The 23641-nt window shown below is 34.0% G+C and overlaps 1 protein-coding gene across 10 annotated transcripts in view; it reads right to left on the bottom strand.

Annotated features, from left to right (window-relative positions):
- The window catches only part of LOC135277808 (tolloid-like protein 1), a 261404-nt gene that overhangs the window by 121236 nt on the left and 116527 nt on the right, over nt 1-23641 (bottom strand). For 9 of the 10 annotated variants that reach the window (XR_010345410.1, XM_064384071.1, XM_064384073.1 and 6 more), the window contains 4 exons: nt 15430-15540; nt 11790-11870; nt 9984-10136; nt 9347-9464 (listed from right to left, as the gene is read on the bottom strand). Coding sequence is in view for 9 of the 10 variants with exons in the window: in XM_064384071.1 (XP_064240141.1) it covers nt 9347-9464; nt 9984-10136; nt 11790-11870; nt 15430-15540 (463 nt within the window). In the remaining variant the exon portion in view is untranslated. Of the gene's footprint in view, nt 1-9346; nt 9465-9983; nt 10137-11746; nt 11871-15429; nt 15541-23641 lie in introns of those variants that run through there. The other variant, XM_064384070.1, reaches the window with a different exon arrangement.

Below are 23641 nucleotides of genomic sequence, written 5' to 3'. Positions count from 1 at the left end.
CTGACAAATTGGATAAAAAGCCAAAACCCATCAATGTGCTGTATTCAGGAAACCCATCTCACATGCAAGGATACACAAAGGCTCAAAATAAAGGGATGGAGGAAGATTTACCAAGCAAATGGAGAGAAAAAAAGAGCAGGAGTTGCAATTCTCATCTCTGATAAAATAGACTTTAAAGCAACAAAGATCAAAAGAGACAAAGAAGGACATTACATAATGGTAAAAGGATCAATGCAACAAGAAGAGCTAACGATCCTAAGTATATATGCACCTAAAACAGGAGCACCCAGATACATAAGGCAAGTTCTTAATGACTTACAAAGAGACTTAGACTCCCACACAATAATAGTGGGAGATTTCAACACACCGTTTTCAGTATTAGACACATCAATGAGATAGAAAATTAACAAGCATATCCAGGACTTTAACTCAGACCTGGAGCAAGCAAACCTAATAGACATTGACAGAACTCTCCACCCCAAATCCACAGAATATACATTCTTCTCAGCACCACATCACACCTACTCTAAAATTGACCACATAATTGGAAGTAAATCACTCCTCAGCGAGTGCAAAAGAATGGAAACCATAAAAAACAGTCTCTCAGACCACAGTGCAATCAAGTTAGAACTCAGAATTCAGAAACCAACCCAAAACCGCACAGCTTCATAGAAACTGAACAATTTTCTCTTGAATGTTGACTGGATAAACAATGAATTGAAGGCAGAAATAAAGATGCTCTTTGAAACCAATGAGAATAAAGACACCACATACCAGATTCTCTGGGACACATTTAAAGCAGTCTCTAGAGGAAAAGATATAGCAATAAGTGCCCATATGAGAAGCAAGGAGACATCTAAAATTGACACTTTAACATCAAAATTGAAAGAGCTAGAGGAGCAAGATCAAAAAGACTCAAAACCTAGCAGAAGACAAGAAATAACTAAGATCAGAGCAGAATTGAAGGAGAGAGAGACACGAAAAATCCTTCAAAAAATCAATAAATCCAGGAGCTGGTTTTTTGAAAAGATCCACAAAATAGACAGACCACTAGCCAGATTAATAAAAAAGAAAACAGAGAATATCCAAATAGATGCAATATAAAATGAGAAAGCGGATATGACCACAGATGCCACAGAAATTCAAACCATCATCAGGGATTATTGCAAACAACTCTATGCACATAAACTAGAAAACCTGGAAGAAATAGAGAAATTCCTGGACAGTTGCCTCCTCCCAAGCCTAAACCAGGAAGAAATCAAAACCCTGAATAGACCAATAACAAGGTCTGAAGTCGAGGCAGCAATAAAGAGCCTACCACCCAAAAAAAGTCCAGGTCCAGATGGGTTCACAGCCAAATTCTACCAGACATACAAAGAGAAACTGGTACCATTCCTTCTGAAACTTTTCCAAATAATCCAAAAAAGAGGGAATGCTTCCCAAATCATTTTATGAGACCAATATCATCCTGAAACCAACCCGGCAGAGACTCAACAAGAAAAGAAAACTACAGGCCAATATCCATGATGAACATAGATGCAAAAATCTTCAATGAAATACTGGCAAGTTGATTGCAACAGCACATCAAAAAGCTTACCCAGCATGATCAAGTAGGATTTATCCTGGAGATGCAAGGCTGGTTCAACATATGCAAGTCTATAAATGTAACTCACCACATAAACAGAACCAAAGACAAAAACCACATGATTATCTCAATTGATGCAGAGAAGGCCTTTGACAAAATTCAACATTGCTTTATGCTAAAAACCCTCAATAAACTAGGTATCGGCGGAACGTATCTCAAAATAATGAAAGCTATTTATGACAAACCAACAGCCAATATCATGCCGAATCGGCAAAAACTGGAAGCATTCCCTTTGAAATCTGGCACCAGACAAGGATGCCCTCTCTCACCACTCCTATTCAATATAGTACTGGAAGTTCTAGCCAGAACAATCAGGCAAGAAAAAGAAATAAAGGAATTCAATTAGGAAAGGAGGAAGTCAAATTGTCTCTATTTGCAGACGACATGATTGTATATCTGGAAGACCCCATCATCTCAGCCCAAAATCTCCTGAAACTGATAAGCAACTTCAGCAAAATCTCAGGATACAAAATCAATGTGCAAAAATCACAAGCATTTCTACACACCAATAACACACTTAAAGAGAGCCAAATCAAGAAGGAACTGCCATTCACAATTGCTACAAAGAGAATAAAATACCTAGGAATACAACTAACAAGGAACGTAAAGGACCTCTTCAAGGAGAATTACAAACCACTGCTCAATGAAATAAGAGAGGACACAAACAGATGGAGAAACATTCCATGTTCATGGATAGGAAGAATCAAAATCGTGAAAATGGCCATACTGCCCAAAGTAATTTACAGATTCAATGCTATCCCCATCAAGCTACCAATGACCTTCTTCACAGAACTGGAAAAAACCACCTTAAACTTCATATGGAACCAAAAGAGAGCCCGCATAGCCAAGTCAATCCTAAGCAAAAAGAACACAGCGGGAGGCATCGCACTACCGGACATCAAACTATACTACCAGGCTACAGTAATGAAAACAGCATGGTACTGGTACCAAAACAGAGATATAGACCAATGGAACAGAACAGAGGCCTCGGAGGCAAAACAACATATCTACAACCATCCAATATTTGACAAACCTGATAAAAACAAGCAATGGGGAAATTATTACCTGTTTAATAAGTGGTGTTTGGAAAACTGGCTAGCCATATGCAGAAAGCAGAAACTGGACCCCTTGCTGACACCTTACACTAAAATTAACTCCAGATGGATTAAAGACTTAAACATAAGACCTAATACCATAAAAACCCTGGAAGAAAACCTAGGCAAAACCATTCAGGACATAGGCGTAGGCAAAGACTTCATGACCAAAACACCAAAAGCATTGGCAACAAAAGCCAAAATAGACAAATGGGACCTAATCAAACTCCACAGCTTCTGCACAGTAAAAGAAACAGTCACTAGAGTGAATCGGCAACCAACAGAATGGGAAAAAATTTTTGCAGCCTACCTATCTGACAAAGGGCTGATATCCAGAATTTACAACGAACTAAAACAGATTTACAAGAAAAAAACAAACAAGCCCATTCAAAAGCGGGCGAAGGATATGAACAGATACTTTACAAAAGAAGACATATATGAGGCCAACAAGCATATGAAAAAATGCTCATCATCACTGGTCATTAGAGAAATGCAAATCAAAACTACATTGAGATACCATCTCACACAAGTTAGAACAGCAATCATTAAGAAATCTGGAGATAACCGATGCTGGAGAGGATGTGGAGAAATAGGAACACTTTGACACTGTTGGTGGGAGTGTAAATTAGTTCAACCATTGCGGAAGACAGTGTGGTGATTCCTCAAGGACCTAGAAATAGAAATTCCATTTGACCCAGCAATCCCATTACTGGGTATATATCCAAAGGATTATAAATCGTTCTACTATAAGGACACATGCACACGAATGTTCATTGCAGCACTGTTTACAATAGCAAAGACCTGGAACCAACCCAAATGCCCATCGATGATAGACTGGACAGGGAGAATGTGGCACATATACACCATGGAATATTATGCAGCCATCAAGAATGATGAGTTCGCGTCCTTTGTAGGGACATGGATGAACCTGGAAACCATCATTCTCAGCAAACTGACACAAGAACACAAAATCAAACACCGCATGTTCTCACTCACAGGCGGGTGTTGAACAATGAGAACACATGGACACAGGGAGGGGAGCACTACACACTGGGGTCTGTTTGGGGGAAATAGGGGAGGGACAGCAGGGGGTGGGGAGTTGGGAGGGATAACATGGGGAGAAATGCCAGATATAGGTGATGGCAAGGAAGGCGGCAAATCACACTGCCACGTGTGTACCTATGCAACAGTCTTGCATGTTCTTCACATGTACCCCAAAACCTAAAATGCAAAATAATAATAATAATTTAAATGAATTTTTATGAGATTTAAGTAAGGCATTATCATAGAAAAATCATTGTGAAATACGATGTTTTATGAAATTGTGGTCAATAATGATCATTTCAAATGAAGTTAGAATGATTATAATGTTTTGCCAGCCAGTGATCAATTCCTATACAAGTATCATCCTTTCTAGCACCAAAAACACAACACAGAGAAAACTTCAAACCATAAAATGAGTAACAAGATAAATTACCGAAAATCAGCATTACTGCACTACTATGATAAAAATCACAAATATATGTATTCATTAACACATATATGTATATATATGTAGAAATATATATTAATACATATATTTTACATTATGTGAATTATATACCTCTCTATATAGATGTATATATTAATTAATACACATATATGTATATATTAATACTCAAGAGGCTAACTTCAGGAGTGCAATTACAGATTTAATTTTTTTGGGCAAGCCACAACTTTAGTTTTCACATTTCTAAAATAATTGAAATACATGTCCTTAGCTATCCCCTTAATGTCTCACAGTCTTTTAGTGCAAAATATCCCCTTAATGACTCACAATTTTTTAGTGCAAAATATAAATTCTTAACCATCTTTTGTGTGTGAGGATTATGCACAATGTACTTAAATAATATTTATTAATTCATAATAAATGTATTTATCATGAATTAATTATGAATTTATTATTTCATAATAAAATAAATATTTATTTATTTATTTTGAGATGGAAACTTTCTCTTTTGCCCAGGCTGGAATGTGGCAGCATGATCTCAGCTCACTTCAATCTCTGCCTCCTGGGTCCCGGTGACTTTTCTGCCTTAGCCTCTCAGTAGCTGGGGTTACAAATGCACACCACCACATCTGGCTAATTTTTGTATTTTTAGTGGATACAGGTTTCACCATATTGGCCAGGCTGGTCTCAAACTCCTGACCCCAAATGATCCGCCTGCCTCAGCCTCTCAACGTGCTGAGATACAGGCATGAGCCACGGTGCCCAGCTACTTAAATGATGTTTAAATTATCAATACTTTCTTGATCACCTACATGTAAAGTAGTGGGCTGGGTGTCATGAGGGACATAGAGGTAAGTTACCCATTCTCATTGAGAAAGACAGACAGTTGGACAAGCTGTGGTAATATTACGATTACAGCTAAAGGTAGAGGAAAATCCCACTGTAAGCAGTTCAGGGATGGGTGAGAATGAAAGATGTGAAAGATTTCCGCTGATTAAAAAAAAAGATATAGGGATTCCAAGCAGCAAACTATCATGAGCAAAAACATGAAGATGTGATAGTGAATGGTGAAAAACAGTTTGGGAGGATAAAACAAGTGAAATGGGAAATTACAAAAATAAATAAAATATAATTTATACAAATATAAATTTATTGCAAACAGAAATTAGGCAATAAAATAATAAGTGATCAGAAATTTGGATGTGTTTTACAAAATTGATGTGTGGGAAGGAGGAAAGATGTACTGATCTGAACAGATTATGTATTTAGAAATATGTAAGATAAGCTTATATCCATTCCTATTAGATAACCAGAAAGATGGAAGGATAGTCTAGATTTGGATCTTTTAAAAATTAAATAGCTAAGACGGAGGAGGTATTTCAAATGTAACCAAAACATATCAAGCAAAAATTAAAGTAATTTAGAAAGAAACGCTGCTGAATAAGTCATAAGTAAAAATGTATGGAACTATCCAAAAATATCTGGGTAATGACGTATAATTTTTCTCAAAAACCCTCAGATAGGTCGAAAATAAAAATATGTTACATTAAATTAAATAAGTGTTCTAGGAAAATATGGCAAGACAAAGATGACATAATGCCCCCCTCCAAGACCTTGAAACTATACATATTTCCCCCAAAAGTACACATCATTAGGGCAAGAATTATATCCTCAAGAAAAATTAAGCATTTATTTTGACTTCCTTTTATGAAATGCACAACAGGGTATTCATATAGTGATAGCAGTTTAGAAAAAAGTCTACTTCATAGAATAATTTCAGCCAATAAATTCAGAAGAACTAAAATATCAGAATAGCATTAGAAAACCCTTATTCTGCAATGAAAGGTATATTTACAATGAAAGGACCTGGCTGGCACCACTTTAATCCACTGATCAATCACTGAAGCAGCTGTTAAAGTGGCAGTGTCTTCAAATATGATGCAGTATCAAGTAGTCAGCATACGCTACTGTGTGTTCTTAGCAAGAAAGCTGAATTTAATCACATCTTTAGACATAAATTCCAATTAATTAGAAATACAGGGAGACAAGTTTGAAAACTTGTACGATAAAAAGTCTTCTAAAGTACACGACATTGCATGGAGAGCTACCGGAATTGTATCTTGGCTGGATTATAGGATTTCTGGAGAGATGTAGAGGCCAAAAATGGAAGGTGTGGTAAGTTCATGGCATTCATGAAATGTTGTATCAAGGAATTCAGGTGTTATTCTAAGGCCAGTATTTCTCATAATGTTCTGGAACATTGATGCATTTTCTTCACTTTAAAAAGGGTAGAATGGGTATTCCCTTTTAAAATAAGTTTAGAAAACATGTTCCTTTAATTAATTAAATATTAATAATGTTCATGGCCTGGTGTGGTGGTGCATGGCTGTAATCACGGCAATTTGAAAGGCCTAAGCAGGAGGACTGCTTGAGGCCAAGAGCTCAAGATTAGGCTAGGCAATACAGCAAGACCCTGTCTCTATTAAAAATAAAAAATCAGAGGCTGGGCACAATGGCTCATATCTGTAATCCCAGCACACTGGGAGACCAAGGTAGACAAATTGCTTGATCCCAGTTGTTTGAGATCAATATAGGAAGACCTCATCTCTACAAAACACCAAAAGAACTATCCAAGAAGTGTGGTGCACACCTGTAGCCCCAGCTACTCGGGAGGCTGAGGTGGGAGAATCACCTGAGCCATGGAAGTTGTGGCTGCAGTCAGCCATGACTGTGCCACTGCACTCTAGCCTGGGTGACAGAATGAAACTCTGTCTCAAAAAAAAAAATAAATAAAAGATAGCTAGGCATGCTGGCACAGGCCTGTAGTCCTAGCTACTCAGGAAGCTGAGGAAGGAGGGTCATTTGAGCCTCGGAGCTACGATCAATCATGCACCTGCACTCCAGCCATCACAACAGAGTGAGACACTGTCTCAATAAGTAATAATAATGATGATGTGCACTAGCACCCTGATGTAAAAATACCTATTGAAATTTAACACAGCATTTCTAACTTGCAGATATATAGAGAGACAATTACTTTACATATATATGTAACTTATATATCCATATAGACAAGTATTTCCTATATATATCTTACATATCTATATGTAGAATTTATAGATATATATCTATATAGACAAATACTTTCTATATATATTATATATCTGTATATAACTTACATATCTATAAAGTATTTGTCAATATAGATATCTATGTAGAAATGTATCTATATCTTATAGATATATTTAGATATATCTTATTTAGATACATTAGATATATCTTATTTCTATATATATCTAAATATATAATATATATCTATAATTTATTTAGATATATAAAGAATATATCTAAATGTATCTATAATATATATTTATAATGTATTTAGATACATAAAGATATATAGATGATGTACATTAGCACCCTGAATTAAAAATATCTATTGAAATTTCACACAGCAGTATCTAATATCTAGATATAGATATAGATATATTTAGATATATCTAGATATAGATATATATCTATATCTCATAGATATATACCTATATAGAAAGTATTTTCAATATAATACAAATGTATTATATAATGTATTATATCGAAAATACTTTCTATATAGGTATATATCTATAAGTTATGGAAGATTTGTCTATGTATATATCTCTAATATATGTATTAGAAAATACTTGTTTATAAATAATGTAAGTCAGGAAAACCCTGTGTTAAATTATACAATATTAGAAAGTATCTGTGTATATATATATTCTGTAAGTATATATATCATATGTAATACATTAGAAAGTATATATATTAAATATTATATATATGGCATATATACTAGAAAGTATTTGTCATCATCCTGTAAGAAGCAAATCTATGTATTAATGTACTTTTTAAGATTGGGGTCTTGCTCTGGCACTCAGGCTGAAGTACAGTGGTGCCATCATGGCTCACTGCAGCTTCAAACTCCTGGGCTCAAGAGATCCTCCTGCCTCAGCCTCCCATGTAGCTAGAGGACTACAGGTGTGAGCCACTAAGCCAGGTTAATTTTTTGAATTTTTTGTAGAGACTGGGTTTTGCTATGTTGCCCTGACTGGTCTTAAACTCTTGGCCTAAAGCAATTGTCTGGACTTTGGCCTCCCAAAGTGTTGGGATTACCAGCCTGAACCACTGCAAATCTAGATGACACCAGGGTAAGGGGAAACACCAAAGAATCTCAGAAGGTGTGGTATCTTGCTCTGATCAGAATTTTTAGAAGATAATTTTAATCACAGTGAATTGATGAAGACAGACAGGAGAGTAAATGGAACAGACCAGGTGTGAGATGATAAATATGTGAATGAACTAGGACATTGACATGGGATAGAAATTGAAATCAAAGGATATAGTGACCAACAATAGAAACTTACTGCACGGATTTTAGAGGCAGCACAACAGAACCCCTAGTCAACTATACTAAAGTTTCTAGTTCAGGTGAGTGGGACGTTGGCAATGTCACTGTTAGAAAGTAACTATGCAGCCATAAAAAACCATGAGTTCGTGTCCTTTGTTGGGACACGGATGAACCTGGAAACCATCATTCTTAGCAAACTGACGCAAGAACAGAAAATCAAACACTGCATGTTCTCACTCATAGGTGAGTGTTGAACAATGAGAACACATAGACACAGGGAGGGAAGCATCACACACTGAGGTCTGTGGCGGGGAACTAGGGGAGGGACAGCGGGGGGAGGGTGGGGAGTTGGGGAGGGATAACATAGGGAGAAATGCCAGATATAGGTGATGGGGATGGAGGCAGCAAACCACATTGCCATGTATGTACCTATGCAACAATCCTGAATGTTCTTCACATGTACCGCAAAACCTAAAACTCAATAAAATATATATTTAAAAAAAAGAAAGAAATTAACTGGGGTGGTAGAAAAGAATACCCTTGCAGTAGATGCCCAGATTTCTGTGATCAAAGAATACACATACCTAATATATAATATTTTTTACATAGAATCCAGACTTTCTCATGGCCAAAATACAAAGCAAGTCTTAAGAAATAAATCTTACCTGTGGACATTTAATTTTTTTTCCTTTTAATTTTATTTCCCTTAAGTCAGTCCCTAGTTTACTTACCCACAAGGCCTATGGGTGAACACGATGTAACTCTCTTCATCACTTCTTTCTATGAAAGTCATGCATGTGTGCTTTTCCCAATGCCTCATGGCCTGCTTGAACATGGCTTGCTGGCTGCCTGGAAAAAATGTGTGATGTTAATAAAACAGTGGCTGCCCCAGAAAGAATGCTTCTTGCTGGATCCTCTACCCTAAGTCTGGCTGAGTAGTGCAGAATGCCACCACTATCATCAGCCAAAGAATACCAGTTTATGGCACCACAAATGAGTCATTGTTAAGAACAGACACTCACTTTATAATCAGAGGGCTAAAGCTCACTATCTCTACAAATACGTGTTTACAAGGCTCTATAAATGAAACATACATTCTTCCTGTCAGTTGAAGAGTGATCAGCTTCCAAATTTAATAGGTACATCTGAAACTCCACTTAAAAACCAGAACAGTGCTTTAAACTCTTAGAACACAAGACTAAAGATATTTTTTCAGTTTCAAAGACACTCTACACTAATAACCTAAGTTAATGCAGTATTTTCCAACCTTGACTTAATACTATGTATCCTATTCTATAAAAATAGACACTTAATCTGTGTGAAAGTTTTTATTTCTTTATCAAAACAGACACTCTGGGAGTGTCTTACCAGTGAAGTTGCCTCCTATAACATAAGGAATAACGCCTCCAGGCCATATTCTTTCAGATCTTGATGTAGCGGCTCTGGGAACTCGATTTTTCTCATTTTGTCCTGAGAACTGTAGGGGTACTTTTCCCTTAACTGTGTTATTTTGCTCCAAGCCTGCAGTGACATTTAAAACATTCTGTGAAACAGAAGTTCTTGGTCAGGGAATCATTTACCTCTTAAAGGACAAAAGTTAAAATGTCTTATTTACATATTTTTTGTATAAAGGCTGGAAGTCAAAATGCATTAAAGAAAAACTTCAGTTATATGATATACTTGGAAAAAAAGCACTAAAATATGTATGTATTTAATGTCAAAATACTATTTCTTAATATTCTGTGAGTATTTTATTGAATTTTTGATGAATATCCATACAACAGACTAAGTGAATAGAAGTCAGGCAGGCTTATAGGCCATAAAAAATCTGTTTTCTGTTTCCTGTCTTGTTAGCTCACTAACAATTCACCAACAGTTAAAACAGATTTTGTTTAATAAAGTCCCATGATATTTAAGATTCTTGTTACTCCTGCTACTCCCTAATCCTTCAAATCTGAACTGATATTCTATAGCGCAGCCTAAAATTATGAATATTACATTATACAGATAGTAAATGAAGTAACATTGAGACAGACATGGTCTCAGGCACCTGTGCCAAAAGCTATCTCCATTCCAGTTTCTTCAGGATTCAGATTAAGGTCTGCAGCAGGATTTAGAGGTCAGCACGCAACATGAACAAAATCCATTCTATTCTGGAGCAGCTTTCAAGTCTATAGCCTTTTCCTTTTCTTGGTGGCCTTTCATGATATTTTTGTTGCTGTTTTTCCTAAATTTACGTGATTAATTCTTTCTTATCTGTTACTGTCAATATGAATATCCTACCACTGGTATATACTTTGACACAACAACTAGGGACTCTGTCCCTAACATATCTGTCTTTTCAATAGCCTGGAGCAAAGTGTCTTTGCTTGGGAAAATTATTCCTTGGAAGTATGTACTGGGAGCATTAATTAATAATCCATCAATTTAAGAAGTGTTAGAATACGAGCTATGCACATGGGACTTTTAAAAAACCTCTAAAATCTACAAATAGCTTATAATACATTCAATACCGTAAATATTAACTAATTATGAAACCAGAGACAGTTTTTCTGAATGTTTGTATATATTTATATATACAAAAAATATACATATAAAAAATATAAAAAATATATAGTATATATTATATATAAATATATATTAATATACATATAAATATAAACATATAAATATATGATTTATATATATAAATGATTATAAATAGTCATATATCATAGTTATATACATTTATAACCTTTTTATATTTTTTTGATTGGTCAAAAACATTTTTTTAATCCAGTAATTAGTTTTTTCATTTTACTTTAAGTAGATTTTATTTCAAAACAAATAACCATGATATTTTTTCATTTGATTACAATTGACGCAACTCCAGGGTTTCTAAAAATACCTTGGTGTGATGCCTAATTGACTGGATATAAGTATTAATAATAAAATATTCACCTGATACATGTTTTAACAAAGAGAGGCTTAAAACAAAGAAACATTTCAAATTATTCCAAATGATTTCTAAAAGGCTTTGATCAAATATGAGCTAACAAAATAAAAATTTTTAGAAAATATCCTTTACATACTTCACATCATAATGGCTCACTGATTTTAATAAACTGAACTGCTATGAGTATAATATTTACTGTACATCAAGTCAAGCGTCTGCAACTTTAAACATTGATATACCAAAGCCAATTCTTCTTATCTTCTCTATAAGTTGATAGAGGGCCCCTCGCTTCTTTGACATAGCATGGTCTCCAAGTCCACCTTAAAGAATAAAAGGTAACAATTAAGTTAAACTCAAAATATGTTAAAATTATTGCAAATAAAAAATAGTCATAGGCAACATTGGTTTCTCTTTGGCCATTTTTATGTGGTCTTAAAGGGTTAAAATTATGAATATCCATGAATCGTTGAAGAGGGTAAAAATTCTCCAGCAACCAATGTTGGTAACTAAAATAAGGGGATGGGGAGACTCAGAGAGCAATTTAAATGACTTTATTTGGACATCGTGACAATCGAGTCATCTATTGATAATTTGAAGCATGTTTCTTTACTGTGACCTTGACATCACATAGTGTTATGTAGCATGGCAGCAAGTTGCTCTGCCTGTTGATGGCATGCCAGCTATTTCCCCAATGCAAACTGAATATTTTCAGAGGCCAAATAAGCAAATGGAAATAAAAACATTAAAAGAGCAAATGTGTAGTGCAAGTTTTCCTCCAAAGCTTCCATTGACTTCAAAAACTTTTTAAAAGCATATGACATTTTAACAATATATTCAACCACATTTTGAAAATCTAGTTGAATTTATAAAAATCAATAACACAATGTGGAAAAAGCCACAAGAATCCAAACGAATGTTCAGCTGCAAAATATATTCTGTTACACTGTGTAATTTGAAAAATTTATAAAACACAGAGTGTAAAAAGAGTCTGTAGTGCAAAAGGAATAAGAAAGTGTAGAAATAAGGCAATATGTGTTCTTGCAATTTTACCAACAAAACCTAGAAAAGGTAGATTCCTGTCTTAAGTCAGAAAGCAGAGCATTTCTCCAGATTATCATTCAGGGCTTTTATAAAACGCTGCTCTCAGTTTTGTCACCTATTTTCTCTATTCTCCTTGAATTTTTATTAGACAAATAAGAAAGAGTTATCATTGAACAACCAACCAATATAACCACTAATGACATGTTAAAAACTGCCTATGAATTTGTACTAACACGGAGTATGTATGGCTCATAGAGTGTCTTTGGGCTTAGATAAAGAAAGCAGTAATTCCACAAAGACAACAAACTATTCACAAATCACTTGAACTATTTCCTCCCAGTATCTATTTTTTATTTAAAATTATACTGAACCTAATTACCTAGATTGAAGCTAAAAAATAATAATAAAATTTATTGCCATATAAGTCTCTTAAAAGAAAAATCAATAAGTCCTTATAAGGCAAATAAGTTAGAATGCTTTTTCACTGACTAATAATCTACTTAATTGCTTGCATTACATGGCCACATTTTTGCCATACATCTTAAGAAACATTTTTGAAATTTTTTCTTTGCACGTTTTAGAAAGATGAGGTAATACTTAAATACATTCATTCCTAAGCAATGAAGAGAAACATTTTCAAAGCATGGTATCTATGATGTTTGAAATGACCATTATGTAACAACTATATTCATATTATATTGTTTGAAATGTAACTGAATAGTGCAAGTTACTATTGAACTTTCAAACATGTACCTTCCACAGAAGAATTTCAAATAAGTTTTTTTTTGAGATGGAGTTTCTCTCTTGTTGCCCAGGCTGGAGTGCAATGGCACGATACCGGTTCACCGCAACCTCTGCCCCACTGGGTTCAAGCGATTCTCTTGCCTCAGCCTCCTGACTAGCTGGGATTACAGGCATGTGCCACCACACCTGGCTAATTTTGTAATTTTAGCAGAGATAGGGTTTCTCCATGTTGATTAGGCTGGTCTTGAACTCCCAACCTCAGGTGATCGCCCACCTCGGCTTCCCAAAGTGCAGGGATTACAGGTGTGAGCCACCGAAACCAGACAGAATAAATGTCTTTATTATTATCAGTATAATCTGTTTTATTCTATGTCTAAAATAGCATTTTTTCTTCCAATTGTTACAGTCTCTGAGTTTAACAATAAATAAAATTAAAGAACAATATTAAAAAATTTTTAAATCATAGATTATTTTGATGCCTTCAAAATAATGGGAGAAGGCAGGTCAAAGAAATGATTTAAAGCTTAGAGCTAATGAAAACTTTTAAAGAAGCTGGAAATGCAACTTATAATAAATCTAGCAGTTTATTGTTGTATCATTGCTCAGCTTTCCAGAATATGTTGCCTCCATGACAGCATTACAGGTGACACAGCAACTGGATATTTGGGCAATGAACATAATCTACAGGATACACTATCTGTGATGACACTGCGCAGCAAGATTAGCCCCATATTGATATGTTTCAGAAAAGATTGTGACTACGCATAACAAACAACAAAGCATACTATCTTTAAATAGTATGTGTTATTATTTTAGATGAATTTCTTAGGCTTTCTCTTATATACTTACCATTTTAAATAAATGATCATGGTTTTTGATTATATAGAATAATATCCTTATTCTTACAAAGTGCATGCTAGACTACCTAATGATATGAAAGTGTTGTGTTTCCTGCAATTGACTTCAAATTTTGTTTTAAGCACACTTATGCATGTATGCACACACACACACACAAACACACCCAGTGAAAATAATAAACTATTAAAAACTGCTGAATCTAAGAAGTAAGAGTACCACTATTTTACAATCTAAGGAGGTAGAAATATTTCTATATATTTAAAACTGGTCATAGAAAAGAGTTGCAAAAAATAAGTAAATAAATAAATTTGGCAAAGTAAAAAGTCACAGTAAAAAGTCTTAAGTCCTTAATATATATTTATGTTAGATACCAGAAAGGACTACATATGGTATTTTCTACAGAATAGAAGAAAATAAAAATACTAAAAAGGGAGAACGCAATGAAATCAAAAGCATGACATGAAATAAATGTTTTAGCTATGAATATAATCACAAAAAGAAATTTTAACTTTCTAGCCTCGCAATTCTCTCCAAAATATTATACAGAGTAAAAATTTTACCAAGATACTATAATGAATTTTTAAATTTTAGTTTAAATTTTTTTTAATGAGAACTGAAATAATCTTTTACATATATCAAGTTTCATACGGGCATACATGTTCAAATCAACTAAAATTAAAATTGCCTTCTGGGGTTTTCACAAAAATTATATAGACATATACATTTTCCAAATATGTTTCTATATAATTTCTCTACAAATAATTCATATTTTGCCATTCAATATCCAAATGACAGGCAACTTAGCATAGAGGATGAAACCTAGCTTTTCTCAGAATTGAATTCTGATTCTGACATGGCCACTTCCTGATGATGTGACAATGAGAAAGCTATATAGTCTTCCAAATCTCAATCTGCTAAATTCTAAAATCATAGTAATATTAGTATCGACCCTGATGGGGTTGTTATGAAGATTCAGAGAGTTAATATCTGCAAAGCACTTAAACCAGACCTAGTATGTAGCAAATACTACAACATGTTTGGTAAAAAATAATAATATCAATAATTAATAAAATTAAAACTGTGAATAAAACCTGCATTTCTAAATATGTATATTTGTGCATAGGAAGTCAAGAGTTGATTAACAGGAGACTAAAAATGATCCAAATATATTTATAGCATTTCAAGAGTATATTTTCCCCAAAATGAAGACAAATTTTCTTAAACAATCAACCATACCTGTGGTATGTCCAAGGTTTCCAAAGGGGTTCTGTGTAAGGTCAATTGTGCTATCAATTTGAAAGATATTTAAGTCTTCATCATCTAAGGCAATATCACCCCAAAATATAGCTAAAAAAGAAAAGTTGAATTAAAATGTAAAATATTTCAGTGAAATCAATACCAACAAAGCTAATTAGAAAAACATTGTTAAAAATATAGAAACATGGTCTGGATAGAAACACATCTTTCAGAAAGTAATCCTAACTGAATGTGTTGGACCTGTTACAGGACAAATATTAGCCACCTGTAAAAAGGAATGACTCCATTTTTTTACACTGTTGTTTGGGGAGAGGGGAAAAATAGTTTCCTTGAACAAGAAGGTTACTGATTTATGGGGATTCTAAAGAAGGAAATAGCAATCATGAGCCGATTTGCAAATATGTGAAAATCTGGTAAGAATGACTGCATTTTCTGTGGATTCTTGTGTCCAGCAGGTCTTCACTGAGAGGAAAACGAAAAGGTAGTAACAACTAAACCATGTGATATTTTATAAACTAAGTTAATTTTATAATGCAAGGTGCAATCAAGACAAAAGAATACTGTGCTATTGCAGCAATTCATTCATCACATTTCATATATTTTATAATACACTTTATCTAAAAGGGCATTGCCTCTGAGTCTCTGTAAAATGGATTTATAACTATCAAAAGTAATACTTAAGTCAGCATTTATTTAGGCAACGACTAGATGCCAGACTTTTGATCTTTAATGACCAATATAACATGGTCCATATTTTCAAGAGGCTCCAAGTCATTATCCTAAAACCTGAAAACACTCTCATTCTGTCTTTGCATTTTTCTTTTCGAGTCAGGGTCTCTCTGTCACCAGGCTGGAGTGCAGTGGCGCGATCACGGCTCACTACAGCCTCAACTTCAACCTCCCAGGCTCAAGTACTCCTCCTACCTCAGCTTCCCAAGTAGCTGCGACTACAGACACACTCCACCGAGCTGGGCTAATTTTTGTAACGCTTGTAAATTTTTGTATTTTTTGTGCAGAAACGGTTTTGCCATGTTTCCCATGCTGGTAATGAACTCCTGGCGTCAAGCAATACTCCTGCCTCAGCTTCCCAAAATGCTGGCATTACAGGAGTGAGCAACTGAGCACATTCTGACTCTATCTTTTATACCTACTCTTTTACGCTACTTAATAAAGCAAAACTCTATAAACCATTGTGAAACCCCGTGGGAGAGTTCATTGATAACCAGTATGTAAATTTCTCTTTTCAGGTTAGTCATATACATTAGTGAGACAATAAAATAGCCTCCCTGTTTATCTGAGTACAAACTAAACCAACCAATCCCTTAGTACTGCCAGAATCAAAGCATAGTAACTTCAGGAAGCACAGAAAACTTGAGAAATAATAAATTAATCATGAGACAGAACACTGAAAAATGCCTAGAAATATAGGGATATTTGTTTTTTTCAGGATTACCAATTTTCTTTACTTTTTAACTTTCTTCAGATTTTATTTTCTGTAAAACCAAAAGGAAAAGAAAGAAAATACATTACAATTTAGAAAGTGACAAAATCTATGCTTTTCAAATTACTGTGTTTTATTGGATTTAAATGTTAATATTTATGAAGTTTACCAGTATAGAGAATTAGTTATTTATGAAGTTTAAATCAGCTTATTTATGAAGTTTAAACTTCAGTCCTAAAAGCTATGCAATGCTTTAGGCTTTGATCAAAGGCTTATCATATAAAATAATTCATCCAGTGCAAAACTGACATGAGATAAGAAGGAGGGTGTTAGATTTATGTGTAAATCTAGAAATGAAGAAAATAGAAATGAGTACAATGTAGATTATCACTTCAACATATGGAAAAATCTTTATTATATTTAGATTTCTCTCTTAAACTCCTCACTGCCCCTCTCACCAATAGAAAGGCAGTCTAAAGAAGCAAAGGGATGCTTACTGTTGTTCACTATCATAGCAGCAAAGCCACAAAGATTGTACAGAATAGTTTACAACACTAGCTAAGAGGGTGGTTTTGATGCCTGAAACTGAATCCAGATTCTAATCAGCTTCGTACATATGCAACAGAAAACACCAATGCTCCGGTGTCCCTAAAGCCAGACCTCCCAAGAAACTTACCCAAGTTAAATATTTTGCCAATTATAATATAAGGCTTGTCGGTTTTCATAAAAATAAATGTTATGCTTTTTTAGATTGTAAGGTAAATCGAAGTTGACTAGTTATTTGAAACTTCCATCAGGTGCATTTATGATGCAAAAAGCTGCAAGCCTCCCCCGGCAGGGATTTGCAGCCTGTCTTTTCCTTTCTTACTGCTGATAGAGTGTGGTGGCCACTAGTCTCTGAAGCAGTGCTTCACTAACTTTCACTTGCAGAGGAATCATAGTGAATCCAGCCAAAATGCAGACTCTGATTTGGTAGGTCTGGAGAGGCACCTCAGATTCTACATTTTTATCAAGCTCCCAGTCACTTCAAATCACTGCCATTGTCATCTTTATTAGTATTAATTTTGTTCTGCAAGAATAAATTCTCACTCTTCTTTGAGTCAGACGGTTGACCTGAAAATCAAGGCACTCAACTCAAGCAAAATGTACTTCGTCAATACTACGTTTCAAATAAAAGCAGAACACATAAAATAAAATTTAAATGTGTTTTAGATTTTTATTTTCTTGTAATGGCTTTTTATATGCAGTAGGATTCATGTCTTGATGGATTATATCAAACACAGGTCAACAGTCCAAGGATGAATCACTTCACAGAAGCAAAAGCATTACTTCTGGAGAGAAGAAAAGGCACCAGGCCAGATGATACTTAAAAGGAGAAAAAAAACAGTTCCAGAGGACATAAGCCCATTTATTTATTGTTATTTTTTCTAAACTAATAACTTTTCAGGGTAGTTTCACAGTTCTGAATACACCATAAGTTGCTTCAGGAGAAAACCAAATATTTCTTTGAAAGAAAACAATAGTGAGTGACTAAGCCAATTCATTTAGGGCCAGACTTGATGCACTGTCACCCATATACATCTTTAAATCTTGATATGCTCAACAGAAAAAAGACATGTCAGAATTTTCAACCTGTCACATAATTTAAAATGCATTTCTTCTTTATATTGCACACATTTAAAGATTTCCTTAATTCATCTTCTATTTAAATCTATGTCCTATCTCTGTATTCTAAAATGTTTTACTTATGCATTGGCACAGTGAGTTGGACCATGGCAAATTATACTTATATGTATTATGATTTGCATTATATTCTAATATAAATTTGATATTTAGTTGCGAAAATACATATGAAATTCTCAAATCCACTTTGGAATTTTTTTCATTTTTATGTGGTATTTAGTATTTATTTTACCTCAAAAAACAAAATTGGAGAAAAACAGTCTTAAAAGTATGAATTGTCGTTTATTTGGCTCATTTAATACGTGATTTGAGGTTAGTGAGATCAGAACTAAAAAAATGGGAAAATGGTTATTGGGATGATACTAGGAAAATGCTCAACTGGAATTAGAATATTTACTACGTGTTTGGAATTCTGCTTGGATTCTTATGGTCAGATAGGGAGTTGGAGCTAACCAATAGGCCAAAATTAAATGTCAGAGAGAACAATTTTTAAGCTACATGGAAAACCACAGGTTTTGTTTTTCCCCTAAAGGTTATTTGCTGTCAATGCACAACAAGCATGTTTTTTGTTTTTTGTTTTTTGTTTTAAATCAGAGACTAAAGCAGACAAAGTGCTTTTATTGTAATACTGAGAATAAGTGCTTTTTATAAAATAATGTATCATGAGAATAAGCAATTCAAGATTGTGATTCCCTACACCTTAACTTTAAAAATTGCCACTTCCACCCATGTCCCCAATTCCTCAGTGAGCTCTACCTCTTCAGTCTGAAGCTGAGGCCATCAGCTTTGAGGCGGCTTTAAATTTGTGATTTCTTAAAAACTACATGCAAAAATATGTATGAATTTATAAACACAAACACCACATATTTTTCTGGGAAAAGTCCCGGGTAGATTGTTAAAAGGAGTCGGTCATCCAGTAAAAAACCACTAATGTAGCCAAGGGTGAAGCCTTTCTGTCCACTCAGGAGAAAATACTTGGAAACTAAATACGCTCAAGAAAATGAATACATTTATCTGAATTAACACTAAGATATCTGATAGCTGGTTGCCAGTCCAGAGCACACTGACCAGAAAATTGAGTCTCGTTAGGCCTCCCCAGAAAAGCTTCTCAGAAACCTGCTCTTCCCATTTGACCTAATTCAGTATCTCTACTTTCATGTTCTGACTGGGCTTCTGTCATGTTAACGTCTGACACAGGATTTCATAATTGTTTTCAATCATCTGCTTCCTCAATCTAATTTTGAAAATACTGACAACAGGAAGCATGTATTGCTCACCTTAAAATCCTCAATGCTATAGTACCAGAAATAAGTAGGTTGTCAATTTACATATTTTGAGGCACAAAAATGTGAATGAGAATATACCATGAATTGGAGAGTAAGTTGTGTGTAACAAAAGAGTCCATATAAGAATTTATGAGGCTAGATGTGCTACCTATTTGACAAAGTTGCCTTAAGAACCAAAATACTAGATATTTTACTGTTCCAAGAATAAATATTTCCAAGGACTTCAATCTCTAGTGGATTACTGTTATAAAGATTTTTAAAGCAATTAAAAGAACCCTACCTTTCTTTTTTATTTTAGTAGTATATATCATTAAATGTAATTATGGGAAACGTGTCCCTTTTCTTCAAACACCATACTTATACGCTCAGGAAATACATTATTGAGCTAGAAGATTAGTTATCTTGAGATTTATGGGATTGGAAGAGATAGCTCAAAGATTCAACAATAGCCAAGAGCACTTGTTCGTTATACTTTTTCCAGATACAGTTTAAGCTTTCTGCTTTTATTGATAGTGGATTTAGGGATGAAAGATGACGTCATGTGAAGCTCTGAGAAGGCTGCTTTAACTGTTCTTGCTCACAATGAAGGCATAATGAAAATTTTCTCAGGCAAAGGCAGCAGTGAAGTCTCAAAAGTCAACTATTTTTACATGATTGACAACCACTGAGCAAATTCCCGAGGAAAAGTAAGACTTGGTGAAAGTTCTAAGATATACATTTTAGCTAATGTTACACCAGTTAAAAGAGAAAATAATTTTCTGATGGCATTTCATATGCATAGAATAAATTTTCCACCAAAATGGCACACGAAGTTAATTCCAAATTCCAAATTTGAGAAACAAATATCTAAAATCTCAAAAGCTCTTCATACAATAGAAAAATAAATACAAAAATATCTTACATAGAATCAGAAATACTCTTCAGAAAAATATGTTTTAATGTAGAATGTATCTTTCTTAAATTTCTAATAATAAAGAAGAAAGTATTTGCAGTCCAATTATTTTAGTGTTTGTTCATACAAAGGCATCTCATGCAATATTTTATTTTAACCATTTATTTTTTTCAGAATCTATTTTTCCACTTTTACCATACATTACCACATAAAATCAACAGAAGAGTCTAATCTACAATTAAAAAGTGTGCTTGCAATTAAGTACTAACATTTAGTTAAATAAAATTGTTTACTCCTTCTTCCTCACACACTGGATTAGAACGTATGTCTAGGAACCTGACTTTTACCTGGCCATTTGAAAACAATATGTCTTCACCCAGGGTAGATTTTTTGAAGGATGGTAGGAGTACGAAATAAGAAAGCTAGACTTTGGATAATTGGCTCTAGGAAGAAAACAAGAAAGAAACTGTCCAAAGATACTTCAAATTTAGAAGTTCCTTCAAAGAGCATAGAGCTGTTCCTCCAGTTAAACACCATCTTCTTCAATGACTTATTAAATCATGAAATAGAATATAACCTCAATACACAACCAGATGTCAATCTGAAGTGCAATACAAATCTATATACATATACAGATATATTCTGTTGATACAAGGACTGTTCCACCAGAATATGAAAATATTTGGTAAGAAAGGCATTTTTCATGATATTTATTAGTTTCAAGATGAATCAAGATTGATCAATCCATTCCGAACTTAGATCACAAACAGTATGTTGCCTTTTTTAAATCCTTTTCTGTTTTAACATAATTTTGCATTATGGATATGACTAAATGCTAAATTTCCAAATAAACACATCTTTCTATTTAGGTCAGAAAACAAAATTGTTCCCATAACAAAGATCCATTGAAATATCATATCAATCTGCTTTTATAGCCCACAATGTCTGTGGATAGGATTTCTCAGGACATTTTTAAAATATCACTCATACCACAAATATTCATTCTGAACTCTTTGTCTCAAAAGGGAAAACATTTACAGAAAAGTGCTTTGATCCAGAAACGTAAAAGTAAATATTGAAACTTTTTTGTGTGTATGGCCTAATATTCTCTTTCCTGAGCTTTAGGAAAATAAATTATTGTAGTTCACAAATTTTTAAAAACTTCCATTATTACACTGCTCAAATATTAAGTATATAATCAACGACTAGCGAGATTTGGTTTATTTATATTTCCCACATCATCCACTTTGTAAGGACAGGGCAAACATTTGTTTTTTTCTTCCCTTACGCTTGTAATTGTTTACATTTGTGGCCAGGGTAGGAGTCAACTCCGATACTTCTTTTTGAATTAAGTTTCCTTATTTTCTAAATATTGACACTAGGTCTGGGAGTAAATCTTGATCTCTTTCTGGAAGTAAGACTGTTCATGCAAATTTGCTCTTTTTTATATACACTGCTCTATGGTTTACCCACTGGTTGGTCATTGCTTCACGCAAACACAAGAACCTTTTGTCCCCACTTTTACCCATTTTCGTTTAGTCTGTTTTTATGATAGACTGAGAAAATCTGTACTCCAGCCTTTCCGGTTATTGTTATCATTGTAAAAGATTTCCCTTTCAGCATATATCAAAGTCTGGAGTCCTTTCTCTTTGGCTAATACCTCACACTGCACAGCCATAAAACAACATGGCCTGAGCGAAATCAACTTTCCAAAATTTAAAAACTCATTGACTCTCTGAAACTTTACTTAATATATTGATTTCTATTTCTTTTTTTCATAGTCTTAGAGACCTTAAATAATTGAAAGAATATTTAAAGAGAATGTTACTCACTCTAAAATAAGCACAAAATTGAAGATCTATGAAATATCCCTCTCAATATTATTTTCAATGTTTTACAGCTTTATGTTACAAGTTTCATAGTGTCAGTAACATGTATTACTATTAAATGCATGACACATTATTAATAAAGCACCCTCACTGATGTTATTCCATTTGAGCCACAGAAAATTGTGGCATCGACTAATACTATTAACTCGCTTATCTAATTTACATTTTAAAAAACTTCCCATTCTCTTATTGTCCATCATATTATTTTGCATCTACACTTTGCTTAGTAAAGCAGAGTCTGTTAGTACTGATGACAGGTCATTTCTTAGAGTAAAATTATTCCGAGTCAGAGGCATCATCTAAGAATTTCCCTTTGAAATCATGCTGATGATCCAGCTTAACCACAGCAGTCTCATATAGGAAATGAAGAAACAGATGATTCCCCTCTTTTCAGATTTGCAGAAACAGGGATAGGATACATTTAATTGAAAAATGAAGGTGACGTGCAAAGAAAACATTTACTAAAGGCAAATAGATTCATCATAACTTGCATACTGGTAGCAACAAAACCGCCTTGGGCTACACCCATGTTCTAGGTGTAATTTCAGTGTTAAGTAATCTGCCAGTGTTGTTTCAAAGCTTGTTTGAGATAATAAAGGAAAGACGTTGGAATTTAGATGCACATGAATACTAAGTAAATAAAATTTTCGTAAATATCAGCAAATTATAGTCTTTAGTATGTCCTTTTAAAATTTACATATGTAGAACTGACATGCTAAGTTTTAGCTAGTAGATATAAATTGGAAATTTGGCCCATCCAACCCTCCAGTCTCCCTGCAGCATTACTGATTAACTAATTTAAAATGCATACTTTGACTCAAAGCTTATCAGCTCTGTAAATCTTTGGATCCAAGATAGAACTGTAATTTTCCACTTAAATTATTCACAGCAGAAAAAAAAAAAAACTGTTGAAGGAATCCTTTTGTAATCTTTGAAAAACAAACAAAAAATCCACAGGTTTGTATGTATTTTATCTTGCTTGTAACAATATAACATCCAA

Source organism: Aotus nancymaae, unplaced genomic scaffold (genome assembly GCF_030222135.1).
Source record: "Aotus nancymaae isolate 86718 unplaced genomic scaffold, 86718_ANA_hifiasm-v0.15.2.pri h1tg000033l, whole genome shotgun sequence".
NCBI lineage: Eukaryota > Metazoa > Chordata > Mammalia > Primates > Aotidae > Aotus > Aotus nancymaae.
Note: the sequence above shows the minus strand (reverse complement) of the source record. Positions and strands in the feature narration are given on the sequence as shown.